Raw genomic sequence first — 20489 nt, 5'->3', positions numbered from 1 at the left:
GGGATTAATGTCCCAGTAATCTTTTCCCTTTCTGTGTCCTATACCCATATATATTTGGGAATTCTTTGTCCTTTTTTGCCATAATAATTTTTCAAAATTATTTAACTGCCTTAATCTTCATTTGAGTTCACATCCAGCGATTTTTCAAAAGTCTTTAATCCGAAAATACTAAAATAATATAAATTCCGCATTGCCTAAACCAGGCATCCCCAAACTCGGCCCTCCAGATGTTTTGGGATTACAACTCCCATCACCCCTAGCTAACAGGACCAGTGGTCAGAGATAATGGGAATTGTAGTCCCAAAACATCCGGAGGGCCAAGTTTGGGGATGCCTGGCCTAAACCTTCCTTCGTTTGATTTGTGGACTTTATCTGATTGTCGCCAATCCAATCAGCAAATTTCCCCAAACCTCCTTTATGCCAGTTGGCAAATCATTCTGTAGTCTCGTTTTTCTTAAACTGTGGTTGAAATGGTACAGCTGCATGTTGATGGACACCATTTCTTTTTAAATTCATCCCATAGCCTGTGTTTTGTTCAAAAGAGTCTTGTGCACGGAAACCAGAGAAAGATAAGCTTTCGGTCCAGCCCAGCCGCACACTTAGGGTAGTTTCACCTGGTTCATGAATGGTTGTGACCAGTCTCATTTTGATAAAATGCTTGGGTCTCTGAACCCAAATACCAAAGGTTAAGTCTTCTGAAGCTGTTTATTTATTTCCATCAAGTAACTTTGTCCGTTCATCAAGCTTATTTTTATTTTAAAAAATAATTATAATAATGGAGGGTTATTGTTTTTATTTTTATGGTATGTATTTTTGTGTTTTTATATTGTAGACCACTCTGTGATCCCCGGTTGAAGGGTGGTATTGAAATTTAATAAATCATAATAATAAAGTTACAGGTTTTGGCCGCATTTGACTGTCCTATCCTTATTCCATCCATGATGTCCAGGAAAGCCAGTAATAATCCTTGCTGTTGTGGGAAGCCATCAGAGCCTGCACAGTATTTGGAGAGGTGGGTGTGTAATGTTAGACTCAGTTGACATGGGGCACATGTCTGTCTAATCATAGGTATTTCCAAAAAAATGTTTCCTTGGCTGCTCATACACAAGAATCTTCTGACGTAAAGCATATGGTATAACTCTTGAGTCAACTTCTTCCGGATTTCGGCGAAGTGCTTTCTCCTTTTATTGGAAAATAGCCACTTTACTATGAAACATACACTTCCCTTCCTTCCTGATTGGCTGAAGCATTGTTTTGGTCATCACTCGTGATGACATCAGACGTTTTGCTTCCTGTTGATATCGTTTGTGGCAGTTGGGAAATGTCATAAGAAGTCTACTCTGAGAACCTATGAATGTAGACTGGTCATTTTTCATATATTCCTTTCAGGTGCCTTTAATATGTATTTTGACAGGGTTACATCAGTCTTTTGGCATCCTTCCACTATTTCTTCAGAAATTAACTTGATGAGGTCAGAGGAAGTTGCAGGGAACTTCACAATTCCTTGTAATTTTAGCCACAAGGTCTACAGTGAGAGCACTTACGTATGACCCTGGGGTAACGGTCCTTTGTGGTGTAATAAATGCATTGTGGGGTGTGTGTGTGTGTGCGCGCGCGCGCGCCGCATGTGTTTGGATGTCAGTGTATGTCAAATTTTAAGAAACCAACCCTAACAAACAGGTATTGCATTCTTGAGGGCCAGTGTGGTGTAGTGGTTAAGAGTGGTGGACTCGTAATCTGGGGAACCGGGTTCGCGTCTTCGCTCCTCCACATGCAGCTGCTGGGTGACGTTGGGCTTGTCACACTTCTCTGAAGTCTCTCAGCCCCACTCACCTCACAGAGTGTTTGTTGTGGGGGAGGAAGGGAAAGGAGAATGTTAGCCGCTTGGAGACTCCTGAAGGGGAGTGAAAGGCGGGATATCAAATCCAAACTACTCTTCTTCTTCTTCTTCTTCTTCTTCTTCTTCTTCTTCTTCTTCTATCAGTCACTTCTGTCACATGTGTTTGCAACCCAGACGATTTGTGGATCTTATTTTCTCTCTGAAGATATGACAGCGCTTAGTTCTTTCCCACAAAAGGCAGTGTCAGATGGCCAAATGGCATTAATATTTGGATCCAGCACCCCAAAATCTGTACGAGAGGATGGGTCACATTAATTGACCCCAAATGATTTCAGGATAGGTGTTACTCCTGGCTTTATCATTAGAATTTTCCAGTTACTCTCCACGTTGCTTAATTAGAGACAGGGTGGATTGGTTTAAAGCAGCAAGAAAAAAGAGGCAATTTAAATCATTTATTTAAAACAAGTTCTCCTTTGATACTTCTTTGTTCTTGAAATAATAGTGCAAATCTGACCCCTAAACCATGTTAAAGTAGTTATACTTGTTTTATTCTTATAGCCAGGCCTTCTTTATTTTAGTTGTGCTTGCTTTCCATATATATATACAGTGGTACCTCGCAAGACGAATGCCTCGCAAGACGGAAAACTCACAAGAAGAAAGAGTTTTCCGTTTTTCGAGGTGCTTCGCCGGACGAATTTCCCTATGGGCTTCCTTCGCAAGAGGAAAGCCCATAGGGAAATCTCCGGGGACAGCGGGGAAGCGCAGCGCATCTTCCCCACTGTCCTTGGACCTCCTCCGAAGGCTGGCGGTGGGGCGGAGAGACCTTCGCCCCCCCGCCAGGCTTCGGAAGGCTGCTCCGAAGGCTGGCGGTGGGGCGGAGAGACCTCCTCCCCCCGCCAGGCTTCGGAAGGCTCCTCCGAAGGCTGGCGGTGGGGCGGAGAGACCTCCTCCCGCCGCCAGCCTTCGGAAGGCTGCTCTGAAGGCTGGCGGTGGGGCGGAGAGACCTCCTCCCGCCGCAAGCCCCGGGAACAGAGGAGAAGCGCTGCACGCCTTCCCCTCTGTTCCCGGACCTGTCCTGAAGACTTGCGGTGGGAGGAGGGTTTTCCTTTCCACCGCCAACATTCAGAATGCTGTTCTGAATGTTGGCGGTGGGGAGGAAAGCCCTTCTCCTCACCGCAAGCCCCGCAAGCTCCGGGAACAGAGGAGAAGCGCAGCGCGCCTTCCCCTCTGTTCCCGGACCTGTCCTGAAGGCTTGCGGTGGGGAGAAAAGCCCTTCTCCGCACCGCCAGCCCGGCAAGCGGTTTCCATAGGAACGCATTAATTGATTTTCAATGCATTCCTATGGGAAACCGTGCTTCGCAAGACAAGAAACTCGCAAGAAGAAAAAACTCGCGGAACGAATTAATTTCGTCTTGCGAGGTACCACTGTGTGTGTGTGTGTGTGTGTGTGTGTGTGTGTGTGTGTATTTACCTGTAGAGGGAATATGTTTAAATTCTATTTTTATCAGCAGAGGAGGCACATTCCATTGTCTTTCAGGACAAATGGATGGTAGCAACAAGCAGCACCCATGACAGTTTGCAAAGTTGACAGCAGGGTCCCATACATGTTTACTCAAAAGTAAGTCCCCTTGAGTTCAGTGGGGCTTCTTCTCCCATGTTAAGCAGGTACAGGACTGCAGCCTAAGTACGAGAATATGGGAACATGCACAATTTTGTCTTCCATTCTTATTTCCAGTGTTGCTCCTTACTGCTTCTCGGCCCACCTTCTCTCTCTCACACACACACTCAACCAGAAAGTTGCAAAAATTAAATAAAAATGAAGTGACCATGACTGATAACTCAAAGTAGGGCTGCCAGGTGGACCAGAGCAGTTGGTTTTGATCAGGTGAAGATGGATTGCCTGCATCTGGTAGGTGGAGTTTAAATATAGTACCTTGGGTTAAGTACTTAATTTGTTCCGGAGGTCTGTTCTTAACCTGAAACTGCTCTTAACCTGGAGCACCACTTTAGCTAATGGGGTCTCCTGCTGCTGCCGCACCGCCAGAGCACAATTTCTGTTCTCATCCTGAAGCAAAGTTCTTAACCTGAAGCACTATTTCTGGGCTAGCGGAGCCTGTAACCTGAAGCGTATGTAACCTGAAGTGTATGTAATCCGAGGTACCACTGTACTCATATTTGAGAAATGATCAGATTGGTTCTTCGTTTGTTAGAAAAAGCCTCCTTAGTTTCCAGTCCCAATACAAAGTGCTGCTTTTGACCTATTAAACCTTATGCAGCCCAGGACCCCGATACTACAAGGACTGCCTCTATTCACATGAAGCAACTCGGGCCCCACAGTCATCATCTGAGCCCCTTTGTTCTAGGCCCCTCCAAGGGACGTGCGGAGGGTGGTGACTTTTCAGTGGTGGCTCCCCAAATACCAGTTGATGGGAATCACCAGTGGGGAGAGTGCTGTTGTGCTCAGGTCCTGCATGCAGGCTTCTCTTTGGGGCATCTGGTTGGCCATTGTGAGAGCAGGATGCTGCACCAGGCGAGTCCCCATTGGCCTGATCCAGAAGCCAGGCTGTCCTTGGCCACCTTGCCCAGAGTTTCTGTGCCCCTGCTGCCAAGAGGGGAACCACGAGTGTGATGCAGTGACATCACACAGGTTTTGTGTATTTCTAGATGAAAGTGGGAGGGCAAGAGCAAGATGTTGGGGTGCTTGTTGTGAGGGCAGCCCCACAGTCTGATGCGCAGCACAAGACAGGCTGCCTTGCTTTTCCGTTTCCCTCTTCCACACAACGCGATTCTATCCAGAGGGCTCTCCGGCCCCAGCACCTGTCTTCTGCAGGGAAAGCATCTCCCTGCCTGCCTGAAACCTAAGCATTGCTGACATCCCGCTTTCTCCTCCCCCCTCCCCAGCCTGTACTCTGCAAATGTGCAGCCCTGCATGTCTTGCCACTTTGCAGACATCATGCCACGCTTCCGAAGGAAAAAAAAACACTGGGAGCCGCAAAACTCGTCATTATAAAAATAACTTTTTTGTCACTTTTTTTTAAAAGATATTTATTAAAATTTCCAATTTTTATACAAACAAAAAGTAAAAAAGTTTAAAAACACATATAGTTCACAATACTTAGTTTTCAATGACATATTTCCCTGACCTCCTCATACCTCCCCTTCTTGTATTCCAATTCAAATTATTTATTCAGCAAATCCTTATCTCAAAGCATTACAGCTAAAAACCCCTTAATGTCTATCCGACATCATTCAACATTCATTAATTTTACAATATTTCTGTAAATAGTCCTTGAATTTCTTCCAATCTTCTTCCGCCAACTCTTCTCCCTGGTCACGGATTCTGCCAGTCATTTCTGCCAATCCCATGCAGTCAATCATCTTCATCTGCCATTCTTCCAGAGTGGGTAAATCTTGCATCTTCCAGTACTTTGCAATAAGTATTCTTGCTGCTGTTGTAGCATACTACTTTTTTATTATTTCTTTGTTTGACCCCTCAGAATTACTCCTCCTCATAGAAATAAACGTTAAATTAGGAAGTTACCTTTTTGTGTGTGTGTGTTCTTCACTCCCCTTCAAAACAGTGACCAGCGTACATGCCCCTTACAATGTAGTGGGCGGGCGGGCGGGAAGGTGACGTCGGGACGGTGCATGACTAACGCACACACCGCCCCCATGCGACGTCACAGCCAGTACAGCGCCCGCCACAGTGGGGAGTGTCGGGGCGCACAATGCGCCTCCTCCCCTCGCTAGTATCCGCCCCGGAGCCACGGCAAAGGTGTAAAAGAGCCACATGCGGCTCCGGAGCCGCGAGTTGCAGACCCCTGTCTTAGCCTTTGCAGGCTGCGCTGACCAGAACTGATGGGAGTTGTAGTCCAGAGCATCTGGATGGCACCAGGCTGGTGGGGAGGGAGGCTGCTTTATATGTGTGGGAATGGTATCTCAACTCTGTGTGAGTGTGGGCAGAGTAAGATCAGAAGAGAGGAGTCAGGATATCTACTTCAAAAGTGCCGTCCTGGTTTGCTCAGTGGTCAGTTTGATCGTATGTAAGCTGCTCTGGGAGACTTTTTGGCTGAAGAGTGGGATGCAAATGCTCAGGTGTTACTGCAGCTCGCTTCCCACAGGAGCACCTGCAACATTGACCAAGGTGCAAAGGGCAGGGTGGGGGGAATACTCGTAGAAGACCATCTGCTTGTCCCCTTTTATGATCTGAAAAATCACAAGATGCACAAACAGCTGTGCAGCACCTATACCAGCTCAGCTGTGTTGTAAGCGCTCTCTGGAGCAACAGAAGGAGCCACAGATTGTGCCTCTTAAATCAGAACCCAGGAGTGTTATATGGTTCCTGGTGAATTGATCTCTACAACAGCCCAAAGGAGTAGTTTGCTGCTCTCTCCTTAGAGGTCTGAGGCTGAGAGATAATGATTTGCCCTAGATTATCGCGATGGGGTGAGCTCCCGTTCCCCGGTCCCAGCTCCTGTCAACCTAGCAGTTTGAAAGCACGTCAAAGTGCAAGTAGATAAGTAGGTACTGCTCCGGCGGGAAGGTAAACGGCGTTTCCGTGCGCTGTTCTGGTTTCGCCAGAAGCGGCTTAGTCATGCTGGCCACATGACCCGAAAAAACTGTCTGTGGACAAACGCCGGCTCCCTCGGCCAGTTAAACAAGATGAGCGCCGGACTTAACTGTCAGGGGTCCTTTACCTTCACCTTTACCTAAGTATCCACCTAAGATGTCCTGTCAGTGCAAGGATGTTGGAAGATTCAGGACAGAGGAATATTTCTTCAAGTAGGGCATATTCAAACTATGGCACTCCCTCCCACAGGAGACAAGTGTCGGCCACAATCCTGGATGGCTTTAAAAGAGGATCAGAAACATTTATGGAGTAAGGCAGGGCTATTGATAGCTACTAGCCAGAATGGCTATGATCTGCCCGCACTGTTCAAGCCCTTGTTCTTATCCTGCAAAGCAGTTCTTAGCTTCTGTTCCTTTGCTCCTCACCAGCAAAACCGCAATGGTAGTGCTTTATTTTACTAAACTGCTGTCAATGGGTGCCTTATTAAAACAGCAGGTTGAAAGCATCATGCACATGATAAAAGAGAAGCGCAGAGTCCTGTCCAGGGTCACTGTAGGCTTAGGGGGCTTTCGACTGTCATGCAACGCCATAGACATGGCTCTTTTCAGACCTCCTTGTGCCAAATGGAGATCTGGCAACCTGAGGCAGATGGCCAGAGCAGCACGTGGGCGCAGGCAGGGCTGGCATCAGTTGGGACTCCCTGCAGCCACTCTTGCTTGAGTCAGATTTCTGAAAGCGCAGACCCCCATGACTTGGCCTGGCAATGCTTGAGGAACTGGCGCTGTGACCGGTGATGAGGTGGAAGAGGCCCAAATTGGATCTGGGGGATTACAGCAAGCTGGACTGGAGGCGGGAAGTCCTGCAAAAGAGCCCTATTGCATCAGGCATCTACCTACCCCAGTATCCTGCTTTTCATAGTAGCTAACCAGGTGCCCCTAGCAGGCCCACAAACGTTGCAAGCAGCCTATAGGCCTCTGCTGTGGTTTGTGCCCAGCATCTGGTAGTCGGCTTCTGAGTGTGGAGGCTCCATTTCCCTACCATGGCTACCAGCTGTTGAAAGACCTGGCTTCCACAAACCTTCCCAGCTGAGAGCTAGTCCCCTCCAGATGTTTTGAAGCACAACTCCTGTCGGCCTCAGCAAGCACAGGTGTAGGGACCAGTGGTCGTCCAAAACCTCTGGAGCACACCAGGTTGGAGAATTTAGGCCTAGCCTTTCCCCCCAAACCACCTCACCTAGTTAGTGGTCATCATGACCTCTTACACATGAGTTAATTATTTCTTTGGACTATCCTGAATCTCCTGTCAGTTGGCTTCATTGGATAACTCCCACTTCTAATACTATTTGAGTTTCAAACTTTTCTTTTTTCTTTTTGCTGTTTTGATTGTGCATGACCTTGACATGACAGTGTAGAAGGCAATAACTACCGGTAATTGTTGCCGATGCTGATGATATATCTTAAAGAGGGAGAAAAACTGTGCCTGCTTATTCCACATCAGGCCTAGTTTTATAAAATTCTGCCATGCCCACACTCTTTAAAAACACAAATGCCCCAAATGCTTTAAACATTTCCTTCTAGGGAAGGGGCTCCAGCCTCTTGTTCACATGGGTTGCCAAAGTGGGCTGTGACGAAATGATGGCGGAAGACCCTGCTGAGATGCTTCAGTGATGCTATGACAACAAAAGGGAGGGAGTTCTGCACGTTCCGAAGCCGGAGTGGGGATTTTGGACACAAGCCATTGGGCGAGCTAGCTGTCTGTCGGTCGCCCCTGTGACCTCAAGGCTGGGAACACCTCCCAGCACCCTTAGCAACGGTTGCAGCTCTTGATGTCATCGGTGGCCTTGCTGTGCGTGGCACAGTTCTTTGGCAGTTCTGCAGGAAGCCCGGGGAGCCCTGCTGAGGTTTTGGTCTTGCAAAGGGGGAGCGGGTGGAGAGAGGAGGGGGAGATCCCTGCTTCTCCAGGTCTGTTAAATGACAGGTGCTGCCCTTGATCTGTCCAGGGAACAATCCCAATAATGCCTGCCTAGGTCAGAGGCTGGAGAGAGAGACAGCCAGAGGTGCTTCTGCTCCTAAGCTGGAAGATTCAGGACAGATAAGAGAAAGGACTTCTGCATGCAGCGCAGAGTTAAACTATGGAACTTCCTGACACAGGAGGCAGAGATGGTCACCAACTTGGATGGCTTTAAAAGAGGATTAAACAAATTCATGGAAGAGAGGGCTGTCAGTCACTACTACCCAGGATGGCTACGCTCTGCCTCCACAGTTAGAGGCAACGATGCTTCTGCTTGCAAGAAGCAAGGTCAAATCCTGCTTGCAAGTTTCCCATAATGGGCATGTGCTTGGCTACTGTGAGAACAGGATGCTGAACCAGATGGGTCATTGGCCTGATCCAGCGAGGCTCTTTTCATGTACTTATGTTCTTAACTTTAATTACTTTAAGGGCAGGTGAGAGGTCAGTGTGAATGATGTTCCTGGGTGCTACCTACCTACCTATCTGATGAGTCACACTTTGTCTTTCAGATACTCACTTCAGGCAGCTTAGAGGAGGCATAAAAGCCATTTAAAACCAAAATGAAAACAGCATAGGATTTAGTTGGAAAAGCCCAACAGCCCCAAATCACAGCTTCACTGAATCAACAACCTCTCACCGAGTGCCCAGCAAGAAGCTCTAAGCCACTTTGCTAAATGACTGCAGAGCAGGAGTCAGGCAGGTCTCTTTCTGTAGGCACGGAAATTCCTAGAAGTGGGGCCATCTCAGGGAACAGCCATCGCCACTAGCCTGAAGCAAGCTCCCTCCTAAATGGGGAGGTGGGGCATAAAAGAGGGGGCTCCATAGCTGGCCTCAAGTGGTCAGGACTTCAGAAGAGAAGAAGCCCCAGGGCTGCTGACCATCTCTCACTTGCAATATGAGGCTGGGGTGATGGTGAAGCTCTCCAATGGCAGGTCACGAATGAGACCTGACTAGAAGCAACATCTTTTGACACACATGCGTGCGCGCGCACCCCAGACCCAGACATTTGAGTGTAGGCTCTGTGTTAGATGACTGTGAGGATGTTGCACTATTGCACATACTCCGCGAAGTATGGCTCCCTTAAGGTATTGCTTTCCCTGTTCCAAGGTTGGTTCCCGGAAAATGCACCATAAATCAGCTTGTTGTACAGTGGTACCTCAGGTTACATACGCTTCAGATAGCAAAATTCATGCTAAATTGCTGTTTTAGGGGTTGTTTTGAAAAGTCTGGAATGGATGAATCCACTTTGCATTACAGTGGTTCCTCGGGTTACAGACACTTCAGGTTACATATGCTTCAGGTTACAGACTCCGCTAACCCAGAAATAGTGCTTCAGGTTAAGAACTTTGCTTCAGGATGAGAACAGAAATCAGGCTCCGGCGGCACAGTAGCAGCGGGAAGCCCCATTAGCTAAAGTGGTGCTTCAGGTTAAGAACAGTTTCAGGTTAAGTACGGACCTCCAGAACAAATTAAGTACTTAACTTGAGGTACCACTGTACTGCCTGTTGCGGCTTTGCAGAATCGCCCAGGTTTGCACCTTCTTCTGCATTCTGTCCCTCGGCAGGAGAGCTGGCGAAAGCCAAGGAAATCAACCCCACTGCTCTCTGCAATGCCATCCTGGGAAACTTTCCCAAGGCTGGGCAAAGCCCCAGAGACAGCACTGTGGCTCCTTTGTTCTCCCCGCCGGGTTCATGGAAGAACTGATAACAGCGCTGGGCTGCCGGGGATAACGCTCTGCTGTCGTTCGACTGTTTGCTGAACTTGGAGGCAATGTTCAAATGTGCAGCTGGCCAACAGCGGTGGGGACTGGGGATTGAGAGTGGAGAATTTATCTGCTGAGCAGGATCTGGGGGTTATAAAAGATCACCAACTAAGAATGAGCCAGACATATGACAGATCTTGTGGCAAGGAGGGATGGGACAGGCGACAGGCCTGGCTATTTTGGGCTGCGTTAGCAGAAGTACCATATCCTCTGTGGGATGAAGTCATGGGCCTTGTCCTTCTTGGGGCTGCACCAGCCCTTCGCATATGGGCATCGGACTCAAGAAAGCGTTTTACCAAATTGGAGAGGGTTGCAGAACCTCAGCAGAAAGGCTTAAAGGCACTTGGTAGCAGAGGCCAAGGGAAGGCTTCATCAAGCGCTCAAGGGATGTATGAAATCAGCAGGCTGCATAATATTGCACTTTCTTTCTTTTATGAATCATTTTTATTAGTTTTCCAATAAGAACATCCAGTTAACAAATCCATCAAATCATAATCCAATAAATTGGATTGTAATTTGGCTGTTTTTTATTTTATTTTATTTTTAATTGGATAATATTGCACTTCTTTCTCTCATTCCCCTGTGCTTTTTGCGAAAAGACGCACCCGTAGGGCAGCCAGGGTTGTGGTGAACGTCTCAGTGGGGCCAGGGGTGTGCAGTACATTTTCTGGTGGGTTATCCTGGCACATCTTTCAATCATTGGACCAAGGGGTGACTTGTCCAAGCACTGGATTCATGTGGTGTTTGTCCTCAGGGTATCCCCGCCCTGCCCCCCCCCCCAGCTTGGCAAATGGGTCAGATGCCTTGCGGATGTTTCTTTCCGCCAGAACAAAGTGCCGCTTTCTCTTCCCTGCAGCCTCATACTGAGCACAGCTTGTCCGCTTTCGGCACGGCCAGGCCTCGTGGTGTGCCTCCTGCCTCCAGCTTGTGCCTTTTCCTCCCACTGCCCCACTCGTGATGGGTCTTGTGTTCCAAGTGCCTGTAGCCTTTCTGCCTTTTCTCGGTAGCTGCACCCTCCGTCCTGAAATCCAGCCTGTACTGTGCTTCCCCGGCCTGTGTCTATAAGTGCCTCAAAGTTTGTATCGAAGAAAACATCAATTTTGTGCCTCGTTCGTGGAATAAATAATTTGCAGGCATTAATTCATGTATTGGACCCCTTGGGAAATTCAGCTAACCTACTGTACCTGGAACTGCAGCTGAATGGGACACGGCTGTGGGCAGCCTGAAGAAGTATCCTCCACCTTGAGCTGCCTGTAAAAAACAAGTCTAGAGTGAGAGACTAGGGTGATGTCCGCTATTTCCAGGAACTCTTCTCTTTGTGGGAGTTTTGTGGGTGAGCTGGGAGTTTGTTAGCACCCTGGGTAAGAACGCGGAGGCTGGGAAGGAGGGTGTGCCGGAAGGATAATGAATTGATATTGATTTATACATCATAGGCTTCCTCAACCTTGGCCCTCCAGATGTTTTTTGGCCTACAACTCCCATGATCCCTAGCTAGCAGGACCAGTGGTCAGGGATGGTGGGAATTGTAGTCTCAAAACATCTGGAGGGTTGAGGAAGCCTGATATATACAGTGGTACCTTGGTTTTCGAACTTAATCCGTTCTGGGAGTCCTTTCAATTCCCGAAACGGTTCAAAAACCAAGGTGCGGCTTCCAATTGGCTGCAGGAGCTGCGTTAGACGTTCAGCTTCCGAAAAACGTTCGACAACCGGAACAATCACTTCTGGGTTTGCAGTGTTCAGGAGCCAATTTGTACAGCAGCCAAGCCATTCGAGTACCAGGGTACCACTGTATTAGTGACTTTATATTAATGCAGACATTTTTATATGTACCTGTGAATTTTTGTAATATTTTTTGTTTGCTATCTGTTGTTGCTTCAGTTTTCAGTATACCAGTTAGAGATATTGAGCAATTGAGCTGATTAGACAGCTTGGAATGTTCACAAATATTCCAAATGTTCAGGGAGAAAACATTCTTTGGACATTCAACTTTCATCCTTCCTGCATAAAAACAATTTAAAATGACAGCAGCACGTACATAAAATTAAGACAGCTTGATAGTGCGGAACAAAATGTTCCTCTCACCCATTTGCAGACAATGAACTGAGGAGTATTTAGGTACATTTGCAGGGGACATGCTGGCTTGTGTCGATTGGAGTTGTGGTCCAAAACATCTCAAGGGCACCAGATTGGGGAAGGCTGGTACATAATATGCTGTATAAAGTCACTCACTGGGGATTGTCATTTCAGCACTTTGCTTTGTAGGTCCCTCTTTGCAAAGCACTCACACAATGGTGTGTGTGTAATAGAAATATATATATCCTTTTCCTTTCAATTTCCTTCTTACCAGTCCCCTCACTTTTGGGAAGCTTTCTCTTTGGAAGTCAGATGTGACCGTGTTGGATTTTCTTGGCAATTGTCCATTTGCATCAGTGGTGAGGAATCGCTGCCCTGTGGTCCAACCTTGGCCTGCCAGGGAGTCCAGTTTGGCTCATGAGGCCATTTTCTCCAAACCATAGCCACCTACCTGTCAGCTGACACACTGGTTTTACCAGCTGATGGGTTTAATTCTGCTTTTTCTGCACAGAGAACAGGATTGCACAGCCAAGGCAGCAGAATTAAATCACTGCTCATCAGATGACAGTGTTAGAAACTCAGATATACAAGCTAATTGCCAAATGGCACCTTAAACCTAGTTTGCAGTCTAGGTGGAATGTCTAGGTGCCATTTCCCCCCGCTAGTGGAATTTATTGTTGTCGTGATTTTTAGTCCTTTCATTTCTATACCGCTTTATATTTTAAAGGAAAAAATCTGAAAGTGGTTTGCAACACATTACATCAAATAAAACAATCCAGAATAAAACAAATTCAAGCTTCAAGGGAAATATTTCAGATCCATCTCTAAGTGATATTTTGTTTTCCCCATATTTATTTATGTAGCTGTCCCATAGCAGAAGTACTCTAGGAAGCCAGGGTGGTGCAGTGGTTAGAGTGTCGGACTAGGACCTGGGAGATCAGGGTTCAAATCCTCACAGCCATGAAGCTCACTGGGTGACCTTGGGCCAGTTACATCCTCCTAGCCTGCCTCACAGGGTCATTGTAGGGAATAACTAAGGGAAGCGAATAGTAATAGTCTTAGTAGAGAAAGGTAAGATATAAATGCAATAAATAAGCTCTCCTGCTTGCCTGCTTTCGAAAACTGGAAGGGCCGGATAGATGGAGATGTCAGTTGCCAACTTGGCATGCAGAGATCTCCACATGGTTGCAGTTGGACCTGCTCCACTCCAAAATGTGCCTGGCACCTCGGGAATTTCGAAGACGGCTCACATAACGGCACCTTACGCACATCCTGGGCCCATCTGGTCAAGCACACATGCACCCAGCTAGTTTTAGTCAGCCAAGAGAGGCAAAGGTCAGGCGTTCACGTTGGCGGATGCATTGCTGCTACATCATCGTCCTGCCACAGAAACTGAAACTGATGCCACAGCACTCGCTCAGAGCGGACATTGGACACCTCAGCCGATCCTGCAGTCACAGCGGCATGAAGGTCACCGCAGAAGCGGAAGACTTTGTCCTTCAAGAGGCTTGCAGACAATTCACAGCAGACTCTGGAGAGCCCTATTGCTCTGCCCACAGATGATAACAGTCCCTTGATCCCTCCGTAAAGTTCCTCTGGACAACTGCTTCAGGTTTCAGTGGAAGAAGCAAAATAGGCCCTTTTTGCTAACCCCTCTGTGGCGCAGTGAGCAGACTCTTTGGTCAGGCTCAGCCTTTCCCCCCCCCTCTCTACACCCTACACCCTGCTGTCTCCTCTAGCACAACATGTGGCTCATTATACTGGTTAACCTTGCAAGGATCACTGGGATGCAAAGTATTCTGAATACTTGAAACTTTCTGTATAAAAATGCAGAGTCATCAAATTCATATCCATTAGGGGAAACCGCAGAAATTCATCCTTCACCCCAAAAGACAGTTACATCCTTCTGTTAGGTGGGGGGCACGGTACCGCTTGTGTTAGTGCACCCGCCCACTCCCACCAGGGGGTCCAGAAACATGCCTCATGCTTCTCCTGATCATATGTTAAGAGCCTGGATTTTCCGGGGCTTGGGGGTCCTGTGTTTTTGCGCAGTGGGTTGGGCTTGGTGGTTTTTGGTTCCCTTCAGATGCCAAGTCTGCCTAATAGACCCCTGCGAAACGCAAAGCAAACTCCCAGTCATTTCCTTCCCCAATGATGGGGCAGAAGGGGCCTGAAGAGATAGACTATGTCAGCACCAAAAGCATCTATTCTGAGCCGTTGCTAAGAAACTGCCTAATGTCACTTCCCTGTCTCTTCCCCACCCAGCACCCTTCTGCAGTGCTGATCCAAAAGAATCAGCAAGCGTTTTCTGCAGCAAACTGCTTCCCCTGGGGGGGGGGGGAAGATTGTGCAGGACTTTAAGGGAAAGGATTGTGCCCACCCAAAAGTCGGTGGGGGCAAAACCCAAATCCTGCAGTCCCAAATATATTGTACAGATTGCATGTTCCCATATTTGCTTATTCTGTTGTATAATTTCTGCTTGGCTTTGGGAAGGGACGTGGGCTTGTGGCATCTCTATTGCATCTGTTTCAACCCTGAACCTTTAAGCAACTGGAAGCCCTGCTCAAACTTCCTCTAGCTTCTGGCATTTTCACCAAGCACTGCCCAAGTTTTCAAATTTCTGCAGGCTTAAGGACTAGAAGCTTAAAAAAAAAAGCAGAAAAGAAGGAAACTGTGATGCTGCAGGATATTCAGTTGTGCAGTCAGAGGAAATTATGTGCTTATTAGGCCATGCAGTCATTGATGTGTGGAATGCAATTGGCCCTGGCTTGGTGGACCGTATTCCAAATGTCTGAATGTCCAAATGTCCAAATGTTGATTATTATTATTTTTAAAAACTTAACCGTATTTTTCCATGTATAAGACTAGGGGTTTTTTACCAAAAAATTAGGTTTAAAATTGGGGCTCGTCTTATACACGGGTAGTGCTGAGGGGTCTTTTCTTAGCTTGGAGTCCCCAAAAATAGGGGGCGTCTTATGCATGGGGGCATCTTAGACACGGAAAAATACGGCAAGTAGAGTGAATCCTGGTTTCAGATAATTCACAATTGTAGGATCAGGTGCTAGAAGTGCTGTTGATATCGTTACAGATACTGAGGAAGGATCCTTCAAGAGTCCTCTCGACGTTCCTAGGCAATTTGCTTGTCTGTGTTAGAGGCCAGTTTGCAAATCATGGAATGCAGGACCAAGATGCTCCAGGCCACCAGTGCCTCTTACTTGGTCAGTGCAGGAGATTTCCAGGGCACCTTAGACGGGATCTCAGGTGTCTTCACTGCAGCCGCTTGTCTGCTTCTCTCAGGCTGTTTTTCGATACTTGTTTGCTGCGAGTTTTGTGCAGTTCAAACGACACAGTTTATGCTGTCAGCTGCGCCCAAGTTAAAGCCACACTCCAGAAAATAAGGCTCTTGACGGTGGCTTCTTTTAACCTTTTGATGAAGAAATGTGAAGTGGGTGGGTGGACGGAGGCTTGTCTCATCTCTCTGATTCTCAGGCTTAAGCGGGCTATTAAGAATACATCTTTCCACAACAGTTTGCTGATTTCTGAGTCCAACTTTCCGTATGCTTTCATGTACAATTGCCGTTAACCTCTCTGATACTTTTTTTTTAATGAATAGTGGTTTATAAAACTTTGCGCATCACTTATCCGTTCCTTGAGGATGTGCTGTGACAGAGCCTGACCTGGGCTTCCTGTTCACCATGTCCCACATGAGAGCACATGCTAAATTGCACCAGATCATTCTGTCTCCTCCATTTGGAGCCCTGAGGTGGTGCTTCAACTCAGTACTGCTCACGGCGCTCTTCCCTGCCTGAGCTGCCAGAGCAGTCCTCCTCGCCTCCTGACCACGTAGGAAGAACCTTGTTTTCATGCATGTTGGAACACAGGGCACAGGAAGCTGCCTTGCGCTGTGTAAGACCATTGGCTCTCCAGATCTGTACTGCCTACAGTGACTGGCAGCTGCTCTCCTGAGGCTCAGGCAGGGGTGTCTCTCTGCCCTACCTGGAGATGCTGCTGTTAGCTGAGCCTGGGGCATTCTGCAGGTGAAGCCCCTGAGCTACTGCCCTTCCCGGTCTCATTCTGCCACCCATGATCTCAGCTGTCTATGAAACTTTTTGCCTTGCTTCACATCTCACCCTCGTTTTTCTTCTTTTTCCCTCTCTCTCTTTTCCAGGAGAGGTTTGTGGACCTCTACGGGAACGACGCCGCGGCCAAGAGCAGGAAAGGCCAGGAGCGCTTCAACAAGTGGCTGTGGACGGGGGCCACCGTGGCCGGGGTCGTCCTCCTCGGCTCCCTCCTGAGCCGCAAATAGCCAGAGACGGACTCTCCGCCGCCACCACCCGCCTCGGCCTGTGCTCCGTCGCCGAGGGACACGCTGCGCATCCTGTCCCTCAGCCTTGCGATCATTCCAGGGGGGGTGGAGACGGGGGGTGGGCCTCCATGTAGCAAACCCCCCACTCTGACCCCAGGTGTCATCCTCTCCCTCCCCCCCAACAACTCACAGACCTCTTTCTGGTGCCTCCTGCCCCACAGACACCTCCAAGCAACCCCAGGTTACTGTTCCAACGCGTAGGGACCTGGACCCCTCCCCACCTCACCTTTGGGTGCTGTGCCTCCAACCCCCACCCCGCCCCCAGGATCGGCCTTCCCTTGCTCCTTTTAATCACTTTTACTCACATTCCTGGTATTTCGTTTGGTGGTTGATTATTATTATTTTTAAAAGCCCCCCTAAGGCAGGCCTGGCTCTTGTTTGCTTTACTTCCAGGAAGAGTGTGAGTGTGTGTGTGTGTTCTGCCACGTGGGTCGTTTTGGGTTAGCGAGCTCTAGCGCTGCAAACCCCTTCCGAGGTCAGCAAGTCCGATGGAGAGAGGCTCCTTTTGTGCTGACCTGCATGGGAGCTTCCTGCATGTGGGAGTGCGTTGAGGGTTCCCCTCCCATGACCAAAGAGGGGACCCTGCAGTGAGCGTAGGAGAAGGGGGTGCCCTCTCTGAGGGACCCCCTTGTTCTGTGGGGCAGTGCTTGGCTGGGCAGGAGGAAGGATGGGGCAAGTGCATGGGAGCCCTGGAATGGGAACAGTCAAAGGCAGGATCCACTATCAACCTCTTATTCCCAAACTTATCCGCCTCCCCTTGTTCCCAGTGGACAGTCAAGAGGGGTCTCAGTGTTGCCGCGGGTCTCGTGTCCATCCCTTCCAAGCTTATTTCTAAGGGAGTCTCCCCAGCCCTGTGCTAATCCTCAGCACCCCACAAGATTCAGGCCAGTGTTTGCTTTGCACACCTGAAGGAAATGGAGCCCAGTCATGGGGGGGGGGGCGGACAAGCCTCTCTCTTTGGAAGGAGCTTTTGGCAGTGAGGACTGCAGTCCAGAGCACTCGCTTTAGACTCCCATGCCCTCAGTAATGACCCCCATCCCCATCTGTCCTGCTTGACCTTCTGGGGTGGCTGATAGTCCCCAATGTGGCTGGGGGTGGCTGCACTGGCTCCTTGGGCATGGTCCTGGCCCACGTCTCCGTTTCCCCGGCCCCCCTCTCGAGAGAGAGACGCCTCCCCTCCCATCCTCTGCAATGAGAAGAAGCCCGTCCTCTGCCGGTTACAAGGAAAGAGCAGGCGCAAGATGGCGGGGGGAGAGCGAGAGAGAGACTGGCTGCCAGGAAGGGAGAGGAGAGTCCGTTAGCCGGAGCAGCCTCTGGAAGGTGTTTATGATCAGCTGCTAATTGCTAGGCTGGCTCTCCGGGGACTCTCCCTGGCGGCAGCCCAGAGAACTTCCAGTAAGAGCAAAAATCAACAGCGTGTGTTGGACCAGGCTGTGCAGAGAGTGTTTTTGATGGGAAGAGGTGGTTTGTGTCTGTCTGTGTGTGTTTGTGTTTGCCTGCCTGCCTGGGCGTGCGTCCGCTTCCCCAAGGCTCTGCAGAGAGTGGCAGAAATTGCTTCTCCCACCCACTGCCTGCCACCCCAGATTTAGCTGGTGTGTGTGTGTGCGCGCGCCAGCACTTTCTCTTCTCCCTCCCTGCAAGTGGGAGAGCTGTGTGGGTGGGGGGCAGCAGCCGGTCTAGCACAGTGGGCTTCCCTAGAGCGGGGAGTGGGTGTTCTAGATGCAGGGCAGCCCCAGGCACAAGGCTGGGCCTTGCCTGACAGCGCCACCTCAGTGCTTTACATTCATCACCCACCCCTCTCCTAACTGCAGCCATGGGGGCTTGGTCCTCAGGTCGAAGGGGGCGGATGGGGCACTGGGGGGGCCTTGGGTGTTCAAAGCCAGCCATGCTCAGAAGCCGCTTCTGCAGGCCACTCAGAAATGTCCGTAGGGAGAGGAAAAGAAAGCGATGTTTCCTTTGGGGTTGGGGAGTCTTCTTCTCTCTTGGTCTCTGCAGCAGCCAAGGGAATTGGGGAGGGGTGGGCTTGGTTGGGGGGGTATGCGCAAGCTCCCATTCCTGGTTCTGACTCGGGGGGGGAGTGGGGGGGAGGCCCCTTGCAAAATGCCCGGTCCCTCCCTCTGTGGGTCGCACCATTTTGAACCCCTTGGGTTGCTCTAACGTCAAGTCTGCTTATGACATAACCTCACAATGCCCGCCTGTCCTGTCCGAATCCCTTGTGCGGCTTGCCTGCCCCCTTTCCCCGCCACCCTGTACATGCTCGGCTGTATATATCGGAGAGTAGTTTTTATTCAGTTGTGAATACAATAATACTATTTTTGTTAACTGTATGTCTGTATTTATGTGTGTTGACTGTGCTCTTCCCCTCCTCCCAGTTAACCTCATTTTTCACAAACCGGCCAACGAGGATGGGACGTGGCGGGGGCTGGGCAAGGGAGCGCAGGGGCCCCCCCACGTGGCAGCGGGAGCCTCCCCCCACCTCGCCCTCTCTGGCCCCTTTGAATTAAAGCGTGAATGTTGAACCTGGAGCTCGCCCGCCCATCCCTCTTGTGTTCAGGCCCCACCTGCACCCCCTATTAGGAGAAAGAGTTTGATTTGAAGATGAAAGTTCAGTTCCACCAATAAAACTGTGGTGTTTGAATTACCTGGCCCGGTTTGCTTTTTGGGATTCTCCTGCTGCCTCTTATATCACCTTTCCCCTGAGAGCCCCTTTCACTGGCTGGGGCTGATGGGAGCTGTGGTCCAAAATGGCTGAAGAGGGCCTCTCGGCTTAGGAAGGCTGTGCTAGGTCATAAAGTCCTATTCTGCTGCCTTTGATGGCTTCACACGTCTTTGCAGGCAGATGAACTTAAATGAAAGGCAAAAGCCAAGAATCTTAGGATATTAATCTAGATCAATGCTTCCCAAACTGAGGTCTCCAGCTGTTTTCAGACTACAATTCACATCATCCCAGACCACTGGTCTTGCTAGCTAGGGATGATGGGAGTTGTAGTCCAGAAACAGCTGAAGATCCAAATTTGGGGAACACTTCTAGATGATGATTGAATGGGCGCGGAGGGGAGGGAGAGACTTTAGCAAAGATTTCAGTGAACACAAACAGCAACCTTTGGCAACCTACTGCCCTCTCCAGATATTTGGGACTACAACTCCCATCAGCTACAGCCAGCATGGCTGTGGGATGCTAGAGTTGATGTCAGTGCAACCGTTCTGGCTGGGGCTGATGGGAGTTGTATTCTGAAACATGGCAGGCACAGGGTTGTCAAGGCCTGGCTTGCAGGAGAAGTGATGACTGCAGCCTCCATGCTCAGAGGACATTGGAGTATCAGGCTGAGTGGGAGGCAGATGTTTGAATCACAGCCTGCTGGAGAAAGGTGGCTGGGATCTCCGGCTCGCCGCTCTTGGGCAACTGGGCACTGTGGGGCAGGCCAGTAGTCTTTTCAAGCACTGTCCTCTCTGTCTGTGTGCTCTTTAAGGGGGAGCATGAGCAAGCTGTGTGAGCCTGGCAAGACTGCCTTGCCTTTCATGGTCAGGAGTAACCTGGATCAGAAAAAAGGCCCATCGAAACCAGCAGTGGAGACGCGGGTGGCGCTATGAGTTAAACCACAGAGCCTAGGACTTGCCAATCAAAAGGTCGGCGGTTTGAATCCCCGCGATGGGGTGAGCTCCCGTTGCTCGGTCCCTGCTCCTGCCCACCTAGCAGTTCGAAAGCACGTCAAAGTGCAAGTAGATAAATAGGCGGGAAGGTAAATGACGTTTCCGTGCGCTGCTCTGGTTCGCCAGAAGCAACTTGGTCATGCTGGCCACCTGACCCGGAAGCTGTACGCCGGCTCCCTTGGCCAATAAAGCGAGATGAGCGCCGCAACCCCAGAGT

At 49.4% G+C, this 20489-nt stretch overlaps 1 protein-coding gene across 3 annotated transcripts in view; it reads left to right on the top strand.

Annotated features, from left to right (window-relative positions):
* The window catches only part of BCL2L1 (BCL2 like 1), a 51973-nt gene extending 32714 nt beyond the window's left edge, over positions 1–19259 (top strand). For all 3 annotated transcript variants that reach the window (XM_053394669.1, XM_053394670.1, XM_053394672.1), the window contains exon 3: positions 16424–19259. In XM_053394669.1, coding sequence (XP_053250644.1) covers positions 16424–16561 — 138 coding nt within the window. In that variant the 3' untranslated portion in view covers positions 16562–19259. The remainder of the gene's footprint in view (positions 1–16423) is intronic.
* Positions 19260–20489: the final 1230 nt, after the last annotated feature.

The sequence above is a fragment of the Podarcis raffonei genome, chromosome 6, assembly GCF_027172205.1.
Source record: "Podarcis raffonei isolate rPodRaf1 chromosome 6, rPodRaf1.pri, whole genome shotgun sequence".
Classification (NCBI taxonomy): Eukaryota; Metazoa; Chordata; class Lepidosauria; order Squamata; family Lacertidae; genus Podarcis; species Podarcis raffonei.
This window is presented reverse-complemented; position numbering and strand designations above follow the sequence as displayed.